Below are 23,588 nucleotides of genomic sequence, written 5' to 3'. Positions count from 1 at the left end.
CACGTGTACATGGTATGCAGTATATTGCTGACACTATAAGTGGTTAGACACTCCTTGATCATCTTGATTATTTTGTAAAACGTCTATACACCATATCCGTACCATATACAGTCAATTTTATCCGTCACCCTGGGGATGTATGATAAGAAGGCTGTACTGACATTTCTACTTCTTCTTCTTCTTCTTCTTCTTCTTCTTCTTCTTCTTCTTCTCACTTCGCCGAGAGTTAAATGTCATTACATTTCGCACGCAGTGAGTACCCCTTGCTGCTCAGAATGCACTCCAGGTTATACATTGGTCAGAGGTGCTGCAGCTCATGTATACACCTTGTGCATTACGAGCATATTATTCATTCCTCTTTTGTGGCTCAGGTGACAATTTGTGCAGGTATTGGGCAATGCATGTTGGTTTTTGATACATGCTGTGTTCCAGATACATGCTATGTTCCAGGTTCTCATTCCTCATAACTAGCACATCTAGAAATCATAGCAGTTGATCCTTTTCTACAACAGTAAATTTCATGTTGGCTTGAAGACTGTTCAGATATCTTAAGGAGCCATAGGGCTATTCCTTGCCACGGTTTCACTCGACAAAAGTATCATCATTGTAACTGCACCACACGTTAGGTTTTCAAGGTGCCAAGTTCAGCACCTGTCTTTCAAAATACTAAATGAAGACTGGGAACCAGAGGACTACGTGGACTGCCCATGTTGATGCCTTCCAGCTATTTGTAGAAATCATCATTCTACACAATGTGGCCGATTGTAAGTTGGCGATTTCCTGAGGAAAAAAGGAACCAATCTGCTCCAGAGTGTCTCCAAGTGGCACTTTAGTAAACAAAGGAATAACATCATAGCTGACCAGGACACCGTTAGGACCAAGTTCCAGTTTCTTCAGTTCACAAATGAAATGTCTCAGCCCTTTGTTTGTCTTTCCCCCACACAGCTCAAACAGAGCAGCCAAGTGTCTCATCATTTATACACCAGAGAGCCAGGAGTACTTACAATCAGTATCAGTGGTTCATCACCTTCATGGATTTTTCAGAACCCATAAACTCTAGGTGGTAGGGCTCCTGTGTTGCACATGTTCCTCTGTATGTCCACCAACAGAGAACATCCCATGACTAACTGACTCATCTTTCATGTGATCAGTTGCACTGGATCTAACAGGTCATGTGTCTTCTGCTCACAGTCTTTGGTCTTCTTTACAACTGACGCATTTCACCTGTAAGCAGGTAGTACCAATATGCTCTTGTCAATATTAAAGCTCTAGATAACATGCAACTCTTCTTTTTTCAGGTTCCCAGCTGGTGGTTTCATTTGGTGGTGTGTCCTGGTGGTCTCAGTGCATACTTATTTAGATTTTTCACAAGGAACAGTCTAGATGATTGCTTTGGTGTTAGCAATGAGATCCTCTATAGGTAAAGTTCTGGGGATGATGGTAAACTTCCCTCCTTTTTGAAGGACAGACAGTTCCTCTGAGGTCAGTGTCAGTTTGCTTAGGTTGACAACTGTGATTGACATGTAATGAATCATCCTGTCAGTGTGCTTTCTGGATATTTTGAACTTTTTCATCAATCACTTGGTGCAATGGTCAAGTTCATTTTGCATGCTCCTTGAGTGACGCTGTCGATCTCATCCCAGTTGTCTTGGTGCATCCTGCCACGAAGTTGACAGACAATGTCCAAAAGTTGCTCAACAGTTTTTACCAAGTCTCTCCATATTGCATGAATCCACTCATGAAGAAATTAATTCTCTGGTAGATATGACACATCTGGGCAGTGGTGATTAGGTGCTGAGCAAGGTGGTGCAGTGGTTAGCACACTGGACCTGCGTTCATGTGGACAGCAGTTCAAAAATGCATCTGGACATCCCATTTTGTGTTTCCTGTGATTTCCCTAAATTGCTTCAGGCAAATGTCAAGATGGGTCCTTTGAAAGGACCCTGATCCAAGCTTGTGCTCCATCTCTGATGAACTCATTATTGATGGGACAATGAACATTAATCTTCTCCTCCTGGTGATTCGGTGCCTACATTTCACAAACTTTAATGTGGTCCCTTCAACCCAGCACCAACAAAAGAAAAGCAGAAAGGACTTTCTTCTTCTGTTATTGGTCAAGGTGTTACTACAATCTTGAAAATTGTCAAACAAACATCAGCTCGATAAGCCAATGGTCAATTTGTAATTAGACAATGTATACAACTGTTGACAAATTGAATGCTTTGCAAAACAAAAGCATCTAACAATCATGTATAATCAAAAATAAGAATCTCATATACTAACACTTAAGCCAAATATTATTTGAATGTTCATGGATCCTGACACTTTTTTGTGTTTCAAAATAACAACATACATTTGTATAACAATGTAAGAAAGTGAATCTAAATTATCTTTTTTTCATTTTTCACAATTTCTCTTCACCTTTTCCCCTTCAGAGCACTGGGTTCCAGAACTCTACATATCTTTGTACTTCCATTACTTGCGCTAATGTCTTAGAATAGTCTGGTATGCACAGCCATAACATAGTGGAATTTTATAGGGGACAAAAAGATCTTTATAACAAATATTTTACAGGCCCCATAAATGAAAACATTATAAAACCTGAACATACCTACAGATTGATAGAGCACTGGAGATACATAAGTATAAGAAATAAACACTAGATTTGAGAAATTTCTAGTTTTGAATGGCTACATGTAACAGTTTAAAAGATGATGACATTGCATGAAGAGAAGTCAAATTGGGAAAAAAAGAGCACAGACATATTTGTCATACAAGTCATTGATAATCTGACTGATAACTTGTGGGTGTTGTTTATAAATTTGGACTATGGAATAAAAAATTATCAAGCAAGCACCTTGTTGGCCACTGCTTATTCTACACTGAGTAAAGCTGCTTTCATTCATTTCTTCATGTAATATTTTTATATAATATTTTTATGGGAACTGATAAAGTAAAGTTCACAATTATTTGGTCACCTGAGCACAACAGCTGCAAAATGAGCAGGCATAAAGCATGATAATATGATTAAAATCACTTCTGGAAAAATGATCATATCACATAAAAACTGGGAGTTAACAAAATAAAACAGAAAATACTGGTACCATTTAGTGTTTTTCCTAAATGATGTGCCGTGTATTTATTTACCTCATTTTTAACCACCACAACCCCTCCCCCCCCCCCTCTCTCTACCCCTTAAAAATCTTTAAAAAAAAATTCTTTACATTCATGTTTCAGCCCAGACTCATGCAAGAAGGCAAGCAGTGTTTTTCTACATGACCTGATGCTACCTGAGTCATTGAGCCTGAAATCAAAATAGTAAAAATATCCTTTTAGACTGATAAACTGCCTGATTTTACAGGGTATTTATATGCATATCTGTCAGGCAATGATGATAACATTCAAGAACAAGATGTCATCAATTACTGTCAGAAAACAGAAGGCACTACAAGGTACGAAAGTAATATTTCCAAAGAAAAAAATACACCATTAAAATGCACATGCATACATTTGTAATACTGCTTGGAGATTGGTTAGGATGGGGGAGGAATAAAATGGAGAGGATCCTAGTGATAAGTGGGTATCGCAAAACTTTCCACAAGATACCATCAGCAACATATGCTCAAAATAAAGCAAATAAAATTTCCTCCCTCATAGTAAGATAGGACTACTGTGATCCAGATAACAGAAACATGAGAATAATTACACAAATTCAGAAGACAGACTCAATTTTTGAATATGACAACTCCCACCTATTTGACATTTCAACATTCAGAAAAACTTAAAACTTTCATACATATGATGTGGTGTAGCTCTTTTCTGTACCTGTAATTCACAGGGCTGGCTGTCACCTCTCAATGTAGTAGTAAGCTAAACACTAAAGTATGAGTATTTCCCAAAGGTTTCAAACTTTTGCTGTTCATATGGAGACAAATCATCATTATGGTTGTGTCACCATTATATGGGAATAATCATAGCGGAGTCATTTTCACATTAAATTTTTATGTAAGCTGTTTTGATTACCTGAGAGTGAAACTGAATCCAAACAATTTGGAGTAACTCACAGAAAACATAATGACAATAATATTACTCTTTAAATTGGGAAAATTTTCTTGCTAAGAGAATAACCATAATTTTTTGTGGTGTTTCTATACCATCAAAAACGTAGTGAAATGTCTTGAATATGTAGAAAATTCATGAAAAATTGAAACTTAATCTCTTGCCATGAGCTATGTCATATCATCCCACACTAACATTTACCTTGTGTGTGTCAAGACTGTATTTCTTCTGATGGAGTGATTTCATTCTCCACTCAGGAGGAGGAGGAGGAGGAGGAGGAGGAGGAGATTAGAGTTTAACGTCCCGTCGACAACGAGGTCATTAGAGACAGAGCGCAAGCTCAGATGAGGGAAGGATGGGGATGGAAATCAGCTGTGCCCTTTCTAAGGAACCATCCCGGCATTTGCCTGAAGCGATTTAGGGAAATCACGGAAAACCTAAATCAGGATGGCCGGAGACGGGATTGAACCGTCGTCCTCCCTGAATGCGAGTCCAGTGTGCTAACCACTGCGCCACCTCACTCGGTTCTTCACTAAGACAACATGACAAGTTTATTTGAGTTCTAAATCAGCAAGAGTAGGATCCAAGACAAGACTGTGTTGATTTAATGTTGATTCTATGATGGATCATTGCACCACCTCTCTAAGCTCAGAGGATTTGTTGGTTTCTCTATAGTCAAATTCCGCTAGCACACACCACACAGATTAATAAACAGGAAGACAGGGGAAAGAGAAGATTATAACTAACGTATAAATGTCTATTGTAAGTAATGAGTGAAAAGTAAACACTCCATCATTTTTAAAAATATGAATATCATCCATAAATTAAATGCCGCATTTTCAGAGCAGGAAATAAAACTAGGCAGTATAAGTGCTAAAAAATAAAAAGAAAGCTCATGCCAACACAGTCACTGACAACAACAACAACAACAACAACAACAAGTGGCGGCGGCGGCGGCGGCAGCAGCAGCAGTAGTAACAACAACAACAACAACAACAACAACAACACCAACAACAACAACTGGTGCTTTTCTCCCTTTCTCTTCTCTTTACTACAAAAAAGTATCTGATAACTCATTACAGTATCTGAGTAACAGTCTCTATAATATTTGGCCTATTATTCAGCTCACTTTACCATTTCCGTCATCAGACATATCCTTCATCCAAATATCTAGGGATACTGGTTCACAGTGATTTAAGGCGGAACAGCCACATAAACATGGGAAGACAGATGCCATATGCAGATTTACTGAAAAAATCTGCCTGAAAGAAGTCCTGTGAACAATCCGTGAGCACTGTTTGTTGGTCTGAAGTCTTTACAAAGTTGGATTTACATAAGAGATAGAAATGATTCAAAGAAGAGCATTCTGATTCTTCACGGATTTGTTTAGCCAGCATGAATGTTTCATAGAGATATTCAATAAACTACAGCAGAAAACACTACACACAAGACATTAGACATCACTAGGAGCCTTAGTCACAAAAAATCTGAGCCATATTTCAAAGTTACAGACTACATCCTGCTACATACATCTTGTACAATGGTCACAATGGAAAAAACAGACAAATGCAGCCTCATACAGAGAGGTGCCAACAGGATTTCTACCTGTGTACCACGGGTAAATGCAATAAGAATGACTGAAAATGACACCACCACACTTTGTAGCCTCTGTCACATGTCATATGGCAACTTGTGGAGAACAGGTGTACATGTAGATAAAGGAAGTGACTCAAAATCAAATAGAATATATTTAGACAATTTTTTATTTTTGTTTACCCATTTTTCCAAACTTCAATAATATTGTGGGTGGCTATTTTTATTTCTCCTTGGCTGTGTCATCCTATATTTTGCACTATACTTCATTATAGAAAAGTATCTCAGCTTCTTATTTATTTCAGCGATTTCCTCTAAATTTTCACTTACACCATTATGTTAAATATTCCTTCAAATTTCCCATCTCATCCTTAAACGCTGTACCTTTCTCCAAGAACAACAAAAGACAAACAAAAGTCAAAAACACTCCATTATGAACAGTTTTGAAGATCATCAAAAGCACCTGAAATAGTTTTTACAGCTTCTTTTGATTAAATACCTTTTGAGTATCTAATAAACAGCAATGCATAGCTCTCAATGTGGGGACACAACACTGCACTGAAACTGGACATCAGAAAAAGAAACGCCAATTTTAAATCACTTTACCATCCCATGTTCCAATTAAGACTTTGAAAAATTTTTAAAACCTCTAATATCAATATTAACTGAAAACAGCTATGAACAATGCCAAAAATACATTCAAAGCAGATAACTACACTATTAAACAGGTTGTGACCATACAACACAGATTCATACTTTATCTCTAAACATCATCATTCACTATCTGTCTCACACAATCTTTAAATCTCATGAGAAGTTTCCATTATGACTGACAATTTTGACAGAAATGCTTGGTCAGTTGACAGTTATATATGGGCAGAGGCATCACAAGTACTCGAGAACCACAGAATTCCAGAAGACCACCGGCCGGCTGACAATCCCTGTGCTGCAAGTGAGCTGGCGAGACTGCCACAGCTGAGAGAGAGAAGTGTTGAGAGTATCAGAAGTGCAGGGACAGGAAAAGGTGTGTAAATAAAATGCCAAATACAGTAAGGCATGCGGCTACTCTGGCACACCGATAGGCAAATTACGAAGATTACTGATGTGGAAGGACAGACGGGCACGGTGGCGAAGAGGTGAAGGCCACTCACGTCCAGCGCGCCCCTCCAGCAGCGAGTCCCGTAACAGTAGTGACTACGTGCCGAGGGACCGACACTGTTGCAGAACGGCTTAGAACCGATTCTCTACTGCCAATGGATCTGCGGCGTTCCAAATCGCGTGTAGTGACGTGTTGACAACAGTGGAAGCCAACACACCGTCTCGCAAGGTGGCTGCAAGGCAAGCTTAGCTCAGGTCAGTGGCAAAAGCTCCTAATTGTAATAGGCAAAACAAAACAAAAAAAGTTGCTTTGATTTTGCTCAAGATCTTTTTGCCCCAGTAACACTGAACACATTACAGATGAATTTAAATTAGCTTACATCTAACTTATTGTAGCTTAACTTAAAGGAACAATGTTATTGTCATACCACCCGTTTGTAAAATAGATAAGTTCCATCAAAATACAAATCAAATTACATACGTATGTGAAGTGGCTTGCATTGAAACTCAGCAGATAGGTGACTATTTCCATGGACTTGTCTAATAAACAGCACAAAAGGTGCATGTACTTTGGATTAGTGGACGAATCAGGCTCACTCTCCCAGCATGTGGCTAATGAAGTTGGTTTATAGCAAAAATTAGTATTGTCATATTAGACAAGGACACTTGAGATCTTAAAGAGAAATCCTTTCTATAAATTAAGAATACCTGTACTACAGTCCCACTCACAATGGTATGTAATAATTTGGAGTTTGTAGTACACGAGCTGTTGAAAGAATAAAGAAAAGAGGACTGCTGATGAATGTAAAGGTAACTAAATATACATATATAACTAAGAGAAAATAAAAACATTTTTTTTGGTGAGTAAGAGATTTGTCATGATTTCAAAGCTTAGCTGGTGTATACAAAGAAATTTTAGATGAAGCCATGGAAAGGAAAATCCAGTGGTGAAGAAGGAAGGAAGTAAGGAAGGAAGGAAGATTAGAGTTCAATGTCCTGTCCACAGTGAGGTCATTGGAGACAGGATGGTGAAAGGTAAACTGTACTCTTTATGGTTGTATTTATTGTCATTTAAATGTAATGAAAATAAATGCTGAATATAAAACAAACTAGGTAAATCATTTTGATATACTGTAGTGAAAACCCTATGATAGGCTATCAATTAAAATTTTGGAAGGTTACTGGTTATTTTTTAAAATGAATCCATAATGGTTTCACATGCCACATAGAGACAAATCCGAAATATAGACAGGGAATGGGCTTTTACTCATTAAATATAATCATGATTAATACTAAATGTGGGATACATACAGACAGAAATTAGAAAAAAATTTGAATTCCAAGATACTGTTGCACAAAAAAAAAAAAAAACATGTTTTAATTGAATGGTAGAAACACATTATGTATAAGATGAGGTGTCACGTGAACAAGCTCCCTGATTCTAACACCACAAAAAAGCATGATCACTAGACTGACAATGGAAAAAGATATCATTGAAAAAAAAAAAAAAAGCAAACTTGTGATCAAAGCAATCTCTGCATCATAATGTATGAGTGGAGAGAGAGGGGGAGAAAATAAATAGAACCTGAAAATCAGAACTACTAAATGAGAAATTTAATGTATAATCTACATTTAACACACTATTTCATTTATTAATACTTCCATTAAGTTGAAAGTCTAAGAAATTATTGCTATTTTTACATGCAAGTTTGTGAAAACAAACATTTAGCAGCCATTCCACTTTCTCCAGTAAGAGTTACACCTACAAAAGTAGTTAAGAAATAGGAGTTTTGGCATGTCATGCCTAAAGCTTCCATAATGTGTGTTACAATACATATATGAACACTGGCTGTGATTTTATATGCTTGACAGAAAACCAGAAAGCGCAACCATTATTGTATTATTTGCTTGCCATACTGTGACAAATGGAAAAGGTGCTTGCACAGGTTTCTTTCTTTCTTTCTGTCTTCCTTCCTATATTGTGATATGTTTGCTATAACTCTACTTAGTGAGTTTCTTTGTTGTTGTTTTGTTAATGGAAAAGTGAGCATACCAAGAATCTCACCAACAGAGACATGGTGCTAGTGTTGAGAACACAAGTGTGCAAAAGCTGTGAAAATTTTAAAAGACTAATGAACAATATCTATTACACTGGCACAGAAAATGGATCTTAATGACCGAAAGTCACATTTTAAGAACTTATACTTATTATGATATGACAGCTGGGGCACTGCACTGAGTGAGACTGAATAACTCAATATCCATGTGGAATAATGCAGTGGACACTCTCCTTTGTGATAGGTTATTTTGAAGAGCATTGAAAATATGAAGATCAAGAAGGCAAAGCAATCTACCATTACTCACTTGCACAGTCAGTTTTTAATCAAAATTTAATCTTTCCACTAAGAAAGCAGCAATACAAGGAAAAACTGAATTCTTTGGTGATCTAATGATGTTTACACACCTGAAAATGACAATGAGCACATACTTTTTTTACAGCAGCATACAGATTTTAAAAGTCTGCTGTTAAATTGACAGCAGCGATTATGTGTTGCCCATACCAGAAAGTTTTGCTGTGTACCTAGAAACATTTGTGTTGCACAACATGTGAAAAGTTTACGCAAAAAAATCAGGCAACAATCAGTAAAATATGCTGGGGTTCATAGAAGTATCACATTAAAAAATGTTTAGTCTCAAGAAACATCAATAAAATTTTCGATCTTAGACTATGTTTACACAAGAGAGAACATCTGGGAGACGAGAACCGAATTTCAGAAATCTTTTTTTACATTAGTGTTTACATTTTAATGTCTTAAGAAGTTTTTCTAGACTGGTCAAATATCCATTCTCTGATCATCAGCTGCCTTACCTAAATAGCATCTGGAAATCACCTGTGTCAGTTTCTGATTTAGTCAGCACAATGGTCACTTCTCTTTAGTTAAATATTAAAGGTAGATAACTTCATGCTCAGTCTAATATTTCTACTTCTCCCTCACTCTGTCTAGATTAGCTGAAAGTTTTAAAAATAAAATGTGAACTGACAACCCAAGTACATTTCAAAAATGGCTGTGCATTTACATGAAAGCAAAAATTGATAGTTGAAAAGGAAATCCAGCAGCTATAACCACATTTCCAGAATAGATATTTGAGCATTTACACCATGATCTACAAGCAGTATTGGGAGATCAGTTTACAAAATCCAGTTTGGGAGCCCTATGTAAACATAATGTTAATGTGGAGTTCTCCCAACTGCAGTTACCCCTTTGTATTGCTGCTTCCTACCATAAATAAATAAATACATACCACTAAAGTAGTTTAAGTGATACATTTTTAAGAATTTTGGTATGTTTTTCTCCTTAATCACACTGCTCATAACTTTCTTCTTTTGCTTACATCTGTCACGAGGAAGTGGTGTCTGGAGAGTTGCCAAGATCTAATGGGTGCAACAATTTTCCAAAAGACATGGCTATGAGCCATGTCAAGAAAGGAATGGAAAAACTGATGTGACAAAAAGACAAGCCATAGCAATAATAGTAGTGACTGAAAATGAAAAATTGTAATGTACACACGAAAACTGTGCCTTTACAATTATGTGGCCACTTTTGTTTACACTATTATGCCAGTAATACTTGTCAGAGTATTTGCTTCTCTTTACATAATCTCACATTACAAAGGAAAAACCCAATAATTAATGACAACAGAATATATCAACTATGGGAAATCATATTCTAAAACAAAAAATTTTTGTATCTTCACTGAATGTATCCAACATCAGCAGCTTATAGCCCAATACCTCACATGAGCTTTATACAAATACAATAACTGTGCCACTGATTTCATCATGGCTGTCATCTCTCCTCATTTAATTTAAATCTTTATTCATGTCATGGGCTAAGTAATGTTAGAAATTATCTACATATTGTATGAGCAAACAAACAAGAGCGAAAATAATTCTAAACATGAAGTGAACTGCATAACTTTAATAACCGCATATCTCATCATAAAGCTCATCACAAACACTATTTTCAGCTACATTGTTTAGTATATTTTCTGAGTTAGAGATCTGCCACCTACTTACTCTACATCTGAAAGTGATAACCATTTTCCTTATAATTATAATTTTATTGTTTTTTCAGTCACAGTTTTACTTGAGGTCAATCATTCTGTTCACATATTATTACTGGCTGAAAGTTACTGAACTGTTGGAACCTTCAGAAACTAAATGTTCTATTAGTAAAAAAAAAAAGCCATATTTAGGTAGTGAACTGTGCGTTCCACTAAACATGCACACAGTAATTTATTATCCCAACAGTATCACATTTTCCCCATACTCAAAGTTAGTTAAATCAATCTAAAGTATGTATGTTTTCATTAAATTTGATTCTACTTCTCTTTTTATCATCAACAAGAAAGAATTTTAGTTTATCTTTAAATTCATTTCATTGACAGCAAATATTTAAGTAACTAAAGATGGTAAAGATTACTAAAGCCAAAAATTTCATTCTTTTTTCCATCCTTTCATGAAGTTACATAGTGAACTGTAGTGTCATTTTCTCCTAGCATTATATTTAAGAGGACTTCTGCTGTTTGAGTGTTTTGATCACATGCAGGGAATAATTTACAGTTAGGACACTCCCATTATGCCTTGTCACATAAATGATTGTCTACAACCGGTTCCAGCAAGTAAATGACATATTATTCTCATTAAATATTTTTGTGGAAGAAGGTTATGTATCTTCCACTATCAGTCAACATTTTATACTCTCTTTACTTCTGCCAGTGTCAGTTGTTTTGTTGCTCAAGTAGAAAAATTTCCTGATCTAATTCCCTCAGCATCACCCAACTTAATTTGACTTCACTCCACTACCCCCGTTTCACTTTTGTTGACATTCATCTTATAACGATTTTTCAAGACATTACCCATTTTGTTCAACTAATCTTACAAGATTCATGGAGGTGTATTCTGTAATGTTACTTAAAATCTGTCTTGATTGCAAATTTTTTATTCATATGACCGATTTCGGTTCATTCAGAACCATTTTCAGATCTGATATTTCAGTTACAGGAGTCACCCGTCCAAATCCAGCAAATCCAGCAAATCCAGCACATGTGACATTGCATGTGAAAGCTGCTGGATTTGGACGGGTAACTGCTGTAACTGAAATATCAGATCTGAAGATGGTTCTGAATGAACCGAAATTGGTCAAATGAATAAAAAATTTGCAATCAAGATGGATTTTAAGTAACATTATAAAATCACTGATTGCTGTTATCCTATAAGACATTATGTCTGTTTTTGCAAAGGTGTATTCTGTCTTTGCAACCAAATAAAAGGCAGCTTGTTTTTGGGCATATCGTCAAACAGGGTTATTTCTGATGGTTTTGTCGTTATATTGATTGTAACTTTCGTATATATTGTTCAATTAATTTGATTGTTATCGAAGTGGTAGGGTATATGTGTAACGAATAAAATATCCCAGAACCAGAAAGTGTATGTGTAGGTATATTTATCTGAGGCAGTTAAATGAAGTGTTCGAAGTCACCCCATGGATTGGGACGATTTTGGACACGTGTGTTTTTTAAATCTCTGTCTGAAGTTACAGTATATGGAGGGCGAATTCAGAGAGTTACTGCCTTTTTAAAAAAAATTCTACATGCTTTTTATTTGATTTTGGTGACATTTTACACATTTTAAGGTAGCCCTTTATTACGAATAAGTGATATGGAATGATATTATGAATTTTATATATTACATATAAGTTTTTATTTTGCAAGAATTTAAATAAAAGTTTTTTACAGTTCTTAACTGAAATATTAGAAACAGACAGAAACAAACAAAGTAATTTAACTAAAAGGTCAAAATAATTTTACCCACTCATCATTCTAAATGAAGTTGCAAACACTTTAAATAAAAGATTGTCTTGGAGTCTACAGCACATCTTCTCGAAAAATGAACATTTCTCTCTTCTTAACTGGTGTGGGAAGTATTTTCAAAATTTGCAATTTTTGTATTGTGTCTTCATCGGGGACATTAGAAAACACAAATATGTTTTTACTGTTCTTGTGTGGGTGCAAGAATTTCACACTTACTTCTGTAGCACCAACATTTGTGGCCACTCCAACACACTGCCTTGTTTGCTCCTTGTTTCCACGTTTATATTTGTACTCTTCAACAAGAAAAGACTCTTCTTTTTGCAGTAAAACTTCACTGGATGATGTGTCGTTTTCACTTTCACTAGTGCTAGAAGCACTGTCACTTGTTTCAGCACTGTTTTCGTTTCCTTGAAAATCTCAGCAAATGATTGATTTTCCAAGTTAAACGTCTAGTTTGTAGCATCGGCGGGAGCTACCAAGCTTATTTGGAGGATAATGAATTTCTTTGAGCTTCTCTTCAAAAGTGGAGGATGATACATCTTGATTGCTTTGCTGGCTCTCCACATTATCAGGCATTTTTGTAAAACATGATCTGGATCAAAAGGGATTAGGCCCATGGTGTGAAATCCACCCTTTATGTTTTCCTCGAAGTTTGCTGAAATCTTAGTCAGTGTCTGCTTCAGAAGAGATGGGAAGGCATCCTTGGAAATGGTCCCATGAGTGTGTTTCTTCCAATCAGTTAATACAGCTCACCACGCTGCTTTCATTGGCCTGAAGAAGCTTACGTCGAGCATTTGGAGGAGGTGCGTGCTATTGGGGGGAAGGAGAATGAATGAAATATTGTTCTGCTCACACTCTTCAATAACACGTGAAGACACGTGATTGGATATGTTGTCTCCAATCATGATTGTTGGCCCATTTTGCCTCTTCAAATAGGGCAAAGCAATTGTAAAAAACCATCCACTTTTGTTCCTATTGAAACGGGTTCCTTGTGGTCCACCTTCCTGTCACGTGTCCCACAAATGCTCTGATTTGTAAAGGATGTACGGACGAAGCAGTTTACGATCAGCACTAGATGCCATCATTATTTAGACACTAGATTTTGATGAGTCCATCACTTTTTCAGCATGCTTACTCTCTTGTTTCGTAATTATCTGCTGCTTGCCTGAATCATCTGACATGTTGGTTTCGTCATAGCTGATCATGTTGCTAGGTGGAAGATTTTCCAGCTTTGCCTTGATATTGGAGAAAAACATCTTAACAGTCTCTTTGTTCACTTCTGCACGAGCTCATTTAACATTTTCGCTAGAGCAAACGGAAAGATCTTCTGACTGTCGTTTGAGGAATAAATGCACCCATTCTTCTCCTGGCAAATTCTTATGAAATTTCTTCTTTTTTCGGCCAGATTTATCAAGGTAGCCTTTAACTAAATATCTAATATCCAGTTTAGTGAAGGGAAATTTCCAATGTGAAGCCCTCAAGATACCTTGCTTCAATACTTCTTCTTCTTCTTCTTCTTCTTCTTTATTTAGCACTGGCTGTCCTCCCATTTCTTTCTTTTATTCGGATGTGTTTCGTGCACTTTATTTTGTACGGTTGATTTAGGTATACCATAAAAATCACATGGTTTTCTGTACAATAATTTACCACTCTGTACATCATGAACAGCTTTATCTAAAAGTTCCGGGTCATAATTACACCGTACTGTAGCACCTCTTCTGCTCTTATATGTTCTTGACATTGTCCGAAATCACCATACACAGTACACAGTTTAACAAAAACTGTCGTTATTTTATAACCTTGCATGAGAAACTCAACAAACTTGTACATAAATTGTCTCAATGCTGTTAGATACTAAGCGCATCGACAATTACAGTTACAATAGCTTCCCACTCGGCGCATCAATAGACAGTTTCCACTTTACGATAATGCATGGACTTTTAACACTCAGACTGTTTGTCAATTATTCACCTAGGGAAACAACTGACGCAAAATGGTTTTGTGGAAAGCAATAAATGCAATCTTGCGCTTAAAATAACTGGTGCATGGATGTTAAAATAAGTAACTCTTTGTTTCTATGCAGTGGCAAATTCGCCCCAGTGTCCGAATTCGGCCCATTTCATGGTACGCATTCTGCTTCTTTTATTCGTGAAGCATCTTCAGTAGCATGTAATATGTGTTTTTTATGTAACATATGTAATAAATGCATACATACTACTTACAAATATGTTACAATATTTAAGGTTTCTCTTGTTATTCTCGTGTTTTCATTTTAGAAATAACTTTTGCAACACAAGGTTCATGAGGTTAAATTATCATTTTGTGTTACAATTTCTGATATTATTATTAATAATTACTGTGTGTCATTAACAACATCAGGTTGTTGTTGTTGTGGTCTTCAGTCCTGAGACTGGTTTGATGCAGCTCTCCATGCTACTCTATCCTGTGCAAGCTGCTTCATCTCCCAGTACCTACTGCAACCTACATCCTTCTGAATCTGCTTGGTGTATTCATCTCTTGGTCTCCCTCTATGATTTTTACCCTCAACGCTGCCCTCCAACACTAAATTGGTGATCCCTTGATGCCTAAGAACATGTCCTGCCAATCGATCCCTTCTTCTAGTCAAGTTGTGCCACAAACTTCTCTTCTCCCCAATCCTGCTCAATACCTCCTCATTAGTTATGTGATCTACCAATCTAATCTTCAGCATTCTTCTGTAGCACCACATTTCGAAAGCTTCTATTCTCTTCTTGTCTAAACTATTTATCATCCATGTTTCACTTCCATACATGGCTACACTCCATACAAATACTTTCAGAAATGACTTCCTGACATTTAAATCTATACTCGATGTTAACAAATTTCTCTTCTTCAGAAATGCTCTCCTTGCCATTGCCAGTCTACATTTTATATCTCTCTACTTTGACCATCATCAGTTATTTTGCTCCCCAAATAGCAAAACTCCTTTACTACTTTAAGCGTCTCATTTCCTAATCTAATATCCTCAGCATCTCCCGACTTAATTCGACTGCATTCCATTATCCTCGTTTTGCTTTTGTTGATGTTCATCTTATATCCTCCTTTCAAGACACTATCCATTCCGTTCAACTGCTCTTCCAAGTCCTTTGCTGTCTCTGACAGCATTACAATGTCATCGGCGAACCTGGAGATATCAGGAATCATAAGAAAAACCAAATGATAGTCTAACCTCATGAAAACTCTCCTTCAAAAGTTGTTTCTAACTTGAAAAAACAAGAGCATAATAAGAGAAAACCTAATATGGTAATATATTTCTAACTACTATATGTGCATTTATTATATACTTAATCAATCATGTATTATGGGCCACTGAAGATTCTTCACAAATAAAAGATGCAAAACACGTATGGCAAATAACAAACTGCCTTTCATTTAGCTGCAGAGGCAGAATAAACCTCCGTGAATTTTAGAGCAACTAAGAAACAATGGAAAATGGATAAAATGTTGATCTTACAAGACCTTTACCATTTCTGACAGAATTACAATGTCATCGGCATATAACCATTTCCTCAATCTTAAATCCTTTTCAAAGTTTCTCCTTCATTTCCTTTACTACTGACTATTTATCTCATATTAACATACCTAGCTGCATTGGGGATAGCATATATGCACTGAAGAACACTTTAATTAGTGCAGGTAGGCGCAAAGAGACTAAGGTTAAAAATCACAGAGTAATAACTGTCTTGTTTGAGTTATCATTATCTGGTTAGTTCCCACATAATTCCAAGCATGTATGACTAGCTTCTCTTCCTGAGTGATGCACTTTTTTCCCCGATTAAGAATATATTGTGCCCCATGTAAAATATACTTATGCCTACTACTGTAAGCTATCACATGTAATGACTTAGTTGTTTAAAATTTATATTCATTTCATGCTAAAATCGCAATATATATAACAACATCAATTAATCATAAAAGCCAAATGAATTCAACGTAACTGATTAACGTATACTGATTTTCCTTATCATAACAAAAATCACTTGGCACATGAGCACCTTTTAGTACATACATGAGTAAACTGTTACTAAACCAGCAGCATAATGAAAATTCTGAGCATATGGCACTAATATAGTTAACTAATAACAATGTTGAAAGTAGATTTCACAGTCAAAACTTGCCTTGTTGGAAACAAAAATTTATCCAAGGTTTCAGCAAGCTGTGGCCACATCTGCTGGAATTCTTGACGATGCTTTCTTGCCAGCGGAAGACCAATTTGAAGCACAGTTAACAAACCTGTGACCGCTAACTTCCATGTTGTAGGAGATGGACAGCTATACTTCATTGACAATGGAACATGTAATGCCTGCACAAAAAAGTAAATGAAAAACAGGATTAAAAATAGCCTCCAAATGTCTCCCTCTTTACTCATCATCATCAGTTCTATGGAGCATACATCATTTAGTCTCTTACATACACAATACACACTATGGAAATTCAAATGAGTAAGAGAAAAAATAAAAATATTTTATTATTAATTTAAAAGCAAAAAAAATTATAGCAGAAATTTTTTGTACGGTAATCCAAAATTTCTTTACTGTCAGAGTTATATACGTATAACACATGATTTATTTAAGCACAAGGTTCACATTCTTAAGGTGCGATCAGCACAGTGACTTTCATGTTACACAGCGAGTCCATCTCCATTATCAAAAAATACAGAAAGAGCACTATATAAAAATTTACGAATATTTGCTGTCTTATGTTTATACTTTGAAACTGCCTTCAAGAGTACAGTCCAATATAGGCAATGTAATACTTTTAAAAACTATTATACACATTTTGTGTAGTTTTGGAGGACATTGCCGAGTTTGGCAGAAACAAGTAGTGAGGGAATAATTCTGTTCAGCTTTGAAGCTTCTTAACGTTTTCCTGAGTTTCCGATTTAAAATTTGGCTTCTTTTGTAAAATCCACCTAATGTAAAACATTTTTATTTTATTTTATTAGTTTATCCATTCGGGCACAGAATGACAACTGCATTTTTAGAAGTAGCTGTCAAGGAGAAAACTGATTACAAACATAAAACGCCTTAATACTGTAGATTAGTTATGGTGCAGCAACAGGCTGATCATCAGAGTGATCTAAGTTGAGGGTTACGTTGGAAGAAGACAGTTTGGTTGTGAGAGGCAAAGTAGTAATAAATGCTTCAGTTAATACAGCTTTCCTCCTGCAAATGTAATATGAAGCTCTGCAACGTAGCACTACAAGATGTAACACTACTGCACTATTGTGCTCATAAAAATGCCATCAGTAGGGCAACAAGCAGAGGCAAGAAGCAGTATACCACATGATGCTCCTCCTGTAGCATGTTCTTTGGGATGTACAACATTACTGTTGATTTTCATGTCAGTTTAGATATGGTGAGGTTACTTATCTGGTGTAGTGTTCATTATGGATGGCATAAAGCAAACACAACAGGTATTACATGAAGAAGCAATAGCAATATTTTTCTGAGCCCATAAATTCTATGGGTAGAGCCAGAAGCTGACACAGTGCCCTAGTGTAGCACTCGCCCTTGTGTTGCTGGTTACCAGTGAAGGCAAAGGATGAAGTGTGAGGCGTAGGACAGAGACAGAGACAGAGATCACACTGGCACAACTGCAAAGTATTCTCTGTCCTCCTATGCGCATAATGCCTTCTTACATGAAGTTCACTTTCATTATACAGACTTCTAGGATGTATTTTGTGCTTTAATGATACCAAGAGGAACAGCAGCATTGCCCTACAAGGTGAAGTCTAGAATGAGAAGGCTACATGAAAATATGAAGTAAAATCTTTTCTAACATTGCCTAATATTCTAGCAGTACCAACCTCTACTCATGGTCTTTATGTTGTAGCTATTATTTTAAAAAGAAACGTCAAAATGAGTGACTCATCAATGAAAGTAGTATTTTTTAAATAGGGGTCACATGTCAGCCAATCACTTTGGTGACAGTCTCAAAGGCACTCATTTTGAAAATAACAATACATTTCTGATCAGAACTCCTGTAACAAATTTATTTAAAAAATCTGGTAAGTTTTCAAAGTGTTCCTGCTCTTACATCTTTTTCTGCTTCGTTAGGATCCTTCTGGATCATGTGTGGCTTGTTTTGCATGTCTTACTTCTTCCCAATACCTTTTCATTCTCTCGCTTCTTCTACTTCTTTCTTTTTCTGTTAACACAACTTTGATTGTGACCGTCCGCCAACCTTTTATACTTCTCCCTGTCCTGTACTACTGTCTGCAGATTCCTTTCTTTTATTCCTACAGCCTTCCAGTCATCTCTGACTTCCTTCACCCAGTTGTTTCCCGTATGACATGTTACATTCCATATCTTCTTAGTCAACCTCTCCTCGTCCATCCTCATGATGTGCCCAGCAAATCGTAACCACCTCTTCCATCTCACTCGATATGGGTTCAACATTTTCATACTGTTCATGTCTTGTTCTGTGTATCCAGATATCCTCATGTTTTTTGGTGCCCCATATGCCTCTCAAAATTTTCCACTCATTCTCCTCCAACTGTATACGAGCTCTCTTGCCAAGTGTGATCGTTTCTGGTGCATATAGAGCACAATTTCTTACAGTTGCTGTGTAATGTCGCAATTTGGCATTCCATGAAAGATTTTTCTTGCCATATGTTGTTTTCACCAAAAACCAAAGCTTCTGTAAAAGTGGTGCCCTATCTACTCCACTATTGGTGCTCTGTATGCCACCAGTTAGCTTCTCGCCCAAATAACGAAAACTGTTGACTTTTTCAGCCACTTGGCCATCTATCTTCCAGTCAGACTCAGTGTTCAATGTCTTGGTCTTCTTATATGCAGTCTTCAGTCTGACCGTTTCTGCTGTTTCGGCTAGATTTTTTTAGTGCTGTCTTTGCCTCTTCTTCTGTCTCATTTAAGAGTGCCATGTCATCTGCAAATGTCAGGCAGTCCACTGTTGTATTATGTTTGACCTTGTACCCTATTCGCACACCTTTGATCTTCATGTTACTATTTAGTTGTCTCCAGTGTGTCTCACTAGTTCGTCCAGACCAGGTTAAATAAAATTGGTGACAGTCCATCTCCTTGCTGGACTCCTGTTTTTATTTCGAAGCTGTCTATCTTCTAACATACCAAGCAGAGTATTTATGTCAACTGAATCGTAGGCCTTTTGGACGTCCACAAATGTCACTATTGTCTTCTCTTCCTTTCCTGTGCCCGTGTTGTATTATCTTTTTTTTTTTTATTCCAAATATCTGTTCTGTACAGTTCCTCCCTATTTTAAGGCCATACTGGTACTCTCTTATCGTTGGCCCCAGTTGTTCTTCAACTCGGTTCAGCAAGATTCATGACAAAACCTTGTACTCTATGTTTAAAAGAGAGATGCCCCTGTAGTTATCTAGTGCTTTCTTGTCCCCCTTCTTGTGTAGTGGTATTATAATGGCTTCTTTCCAGTCTATGGGTATTTTCGTTTTTCTCCACATAGCCATCATTATATTGTACATACTTCTTGCTATTTTAGGACCACCTCACTTGATCTCTTCAGCGCACATACCATCATTGCCTGATGCCTTGTAGTTTTTGAGGTTTTTAACTGCCTCTGCTACTTCTGCCCTGGTGGGCGCATGGTCTAGACTATTCTGACTTTCATCCCTAGAGCATAAGTGTGTCCACTTTACTGTCAGTGGTGCTGCATTCAGCAAATCCCTAAAATACCTAGCCATTTCCTCGAACACCTCTTTCTCGCTAATTTTTATTGTGCCATCTTGTCCTATTACAAAGGGTTCTTTTGCCTTGAAGCCTTTAATTCTGCTCTTCATTTCTCTGAAAAAGACTTGTGATTTGTGTTTCTTGAAGGCTGTGTTTGCTTCTTCAAGTTTCTCATTCCATCTACTTCTCTTGGTATTTCTGATCATTTTGCTAGCAATTTTTCTTGCATTCTGGAACTTTGACCAGTCTGATTGGTTTTTACAGGATTGCCATTTCATCCACATTTTCCTCCTGGTCTCAACTGTGTTCTCATATTCATCTTTCCACCACTCACGCTTCCTTTTCTTCTTGTTAGTAGCCAGTCGCACTGCTTCTTCTTCCATCATATGTCTCACTCTCTTCCAATCACTCTGAACTACCATTCTCTTTCCATACTCTGCTCTGTGTTTTTTTCAGAAGATTTAGGTCGATTCTGTGAGTGTTTATGGTCCTATGTTTCCTTGCTCTGTTGGGTATCCATCTGCATTTTATTTCAACAAGGTAGTGATCTGATTCCATCCTGCTATTTTTCCTCAGTTTTGTGTTCATAATCTCTCTGTGATTCTTGTCACAGATTGCTGCATGGTCTAGCTGTTTTTCCCCAATCCAGTTTCCAGGACTGACCCACATTGTTTTCTTGCTTACCTTAGTTTTGTAAAGGGTGTCATTATTCTCATCTTGTGTCTCCTACACAGGTCCACTAATCTCTCATCATTCTTGTTTGTTCTCTTGTGGGCTGGATAATCTCCCACAGGACCTCTAAACTTCCTTTCATACCTATTTGCGCATTAAAATCTCCATGCAAAATAGTGGCACCTCTTTTGTCCACATCTGTCACTACCTTATCCAAAGTGGCATAAAAATGTTCAGTTAATGCTTTGTCTTTTTTGTTCTTATCATTTGTTGGTGCATGTACTTTTAATATTGTATAGGTTTTGTTTCCTATTTTCATTGTCAGATATGACAGCCTCTTGCTTATGCCCTTCCACACAGTGATACTATGCAGGTATCTATAATCTACTAGAAAGGCTGTGCCAAACATAAAAGGTTGCTTTGGCCCCCCAACACTGGGTTTCCCTTTCAGAATTACATACCCCTTTGATTCCATCATGCTTTTGTCCCTCAATCTTGTTTCCTGTAGTGCCAGTATGCCAATCCCAAGTTCTCTCATACTGCCAAGAGCTTGCTTTAGCTTGCCCACCTTCATCATCGTATGTTTATGGTTGCCATTTTAAAAGCCTGTTTCAATCTGAGTTTGTGCCCGTGATTTAAATTGGATTTTGAGGTACTGGCAGGTTCACACTTTTGTTTCGCACATGATGCAGGCTCCTCAGAATCCAATAGCCTGCTTACATTGACCTCGGTCAACGAGGGATTATTAGCCCCATGCGGTATATTTGTGATTATCATATGCTTCACGACAGCTTCACAAGCCAAAGTTTCAACTTTGGTTACTGCATTTGCAGTAGTGTGGTTACAACGGAGGTGGTTAGCCCTAGAGGATGTAAACAGACCGCCCCACTGGGGTCGGACGACTTTTGTGGCCGCTCCACTGGAGTACAGACACCACTCTGGTTCATCTGCCTTTATGACCATTGGGATTTGCCAAATCTAGTTTTGAAATGACTGGCCATCTTCTTCTGCTCTTACATCAAAATATTATAAAAGCAATTACAGTTTGACTAGGTTTGGTGTGATTTTACAGGCCAAAAATTAGAGGCACTATTCCAAAATTAGGCTTGAAAATCGAAAGAATGTCTCTCCTGTCTTTAACATCACTTTTGGCAGCCCAACACAGATCATTATGGTACACTACATAATAGTTGAGATTTCATCCTGAATGTTTGTAAAACATTAACAGTCCAATAAAAATAGCACTCATCACTGACCTATGAAAGCTTACAACCTACTATAAACACTCAATAATGTCATTGAAAAAAGATTTTCATATGAGTGAGTGACACACACACACACACACACACTCACTCACTCACTCACTCACAAGTGAAACTAACACACAAACTAGGAGAAAAATCCAATATGTAACAGGAAATTAAGCTACTTACACAAATAATTTTGTGCAGGACACAGGCATTTATCACAGACATATCACTAGCAGTGATTCTGTACAACTCTATGGCCATAGTCAAAGCCTTTTCACCAAATGGAATGTAATTCACAGCCATCCACTCTCCCTGAGACAGAAATAATAATAATAATAATAATAATAATAATAATAATAACAGTTAAAACATAATACCCTTTATATGTTTAGATAATTTTATGGAAAGAAAAAACTCAGAATAAAGGTTTTTGATAAATTTTCTGATTTTACATGTTAACTTGAGGACATCAAAGAATTTTATAGGTGTTTCATTACTCATTTATGTAATGAAACATGTCTAAGTATCAGAAGGTCAATAGTCTCATCTGAAATTGCATAATATGAATCATCATGGGATTAAGGCTTGAAAGTGTTTGCTGTAACCCAGTTGCAGGCTCGTTTAGTTACCATTCTAGCTGAGTCTAGTATCATTGTGTTTAGGCACTTGATTCATGTGAATGGGTTACCAATAACTTTACAGTTTTTGAGTCATCAGTTAAAATTTATGAAGGGCACTCAGATAGGTTACCAATAATGAAAGAAGTAAAGGTAACCACTCACCATTCAATCAATGCTTCAAGTGGTCAACAGGCACAAAAACAAGATAGAAAACATCGCTAAACTTTCAGGTAACGCTCTTCCTTGAAGCTAAAAAGCTAACAAAAGCACACATGTGGCTTCATTGTCCCAGCAAGCTATAGTTTTCTGGTATCACATCTCAAATATGGTGAGGAGTTCTGTTGGGAGGAGTGAATGAAGGAATTAGAAGATGGGAAAGTAGAGTTGGAGGACAGGGAGTGTGAAGACTGGAATGGAGAGGCACTAAGAAAACACAACACTAATGTGGTACAAGTGAGCAGACAGGGAAAGTTGCATTTTGGAGTCGGATGCATGGGGACAAGGGTGTAAAAAAGGGGCTAGAGGAGATTTAAATCTGGTTTTCATAGGTTTGTATTACATACAAGTGCACGCACCTACCAGTACATATACCAACGCCCTACTTGCAGACTGTCATGCTAACTTACACAATGTTATGGGCTTCATCTTCAATTGCATAAATAATTTTTTTGTGATGTGGCAAATTGGTTTCAAATTTTATAATAGGAATCTCATTA

At 36.9% G+C, this 23,588-nt stretch overlaps 1 protein-coding gene across 1 annotated transcript in view; it reads right to left on the bottom strand.

Moving 5' to 3' along the window:
* LOC126297690 (protein MON2 homolog) overlaps window positions 1-23,588 on the bottom strand; it is a 224,139-nt gene that overhangs the window by 37,776 nt on the left and 162,775 nt on the right. Inside the window, exons 24-25 of the mRNA XM_049988806.1 lie at window positions 22,436-22,564; window positions 16,782-16,966 (exon numbers count right to left, since the gene is read on the bottom strand). Coding sequence (XP_049844763.1) covers window positions 16,782-16,966; window positions 22,436-22,564 — 314 coding nt within the window. The remainder of the gene's footprint in view (window positions 1-16,781; window positions 16,967-22,435; window positions 22,565-23,588) is intronic.

Source organism: Schistocerca gregaria, chromosome X, assembly GCF_023897955.1.
Source record: "Schistocerca gregaria isolate iqSchGreg1 chromosome X, iqSchGreg1.2, whole genome shotgun sequence".
Classification (NCBI taxonomy): Eukaryota; Metazoa; Arthropoda; class Insecta; order Orthoptera; family Acrididae; genus Schistocerca; species Schistocerca gregaria.
Note: the sequence above shows the minus strand (reverse complement) of the source record. Positions and strands in the feature narration are given on the sequence as shown.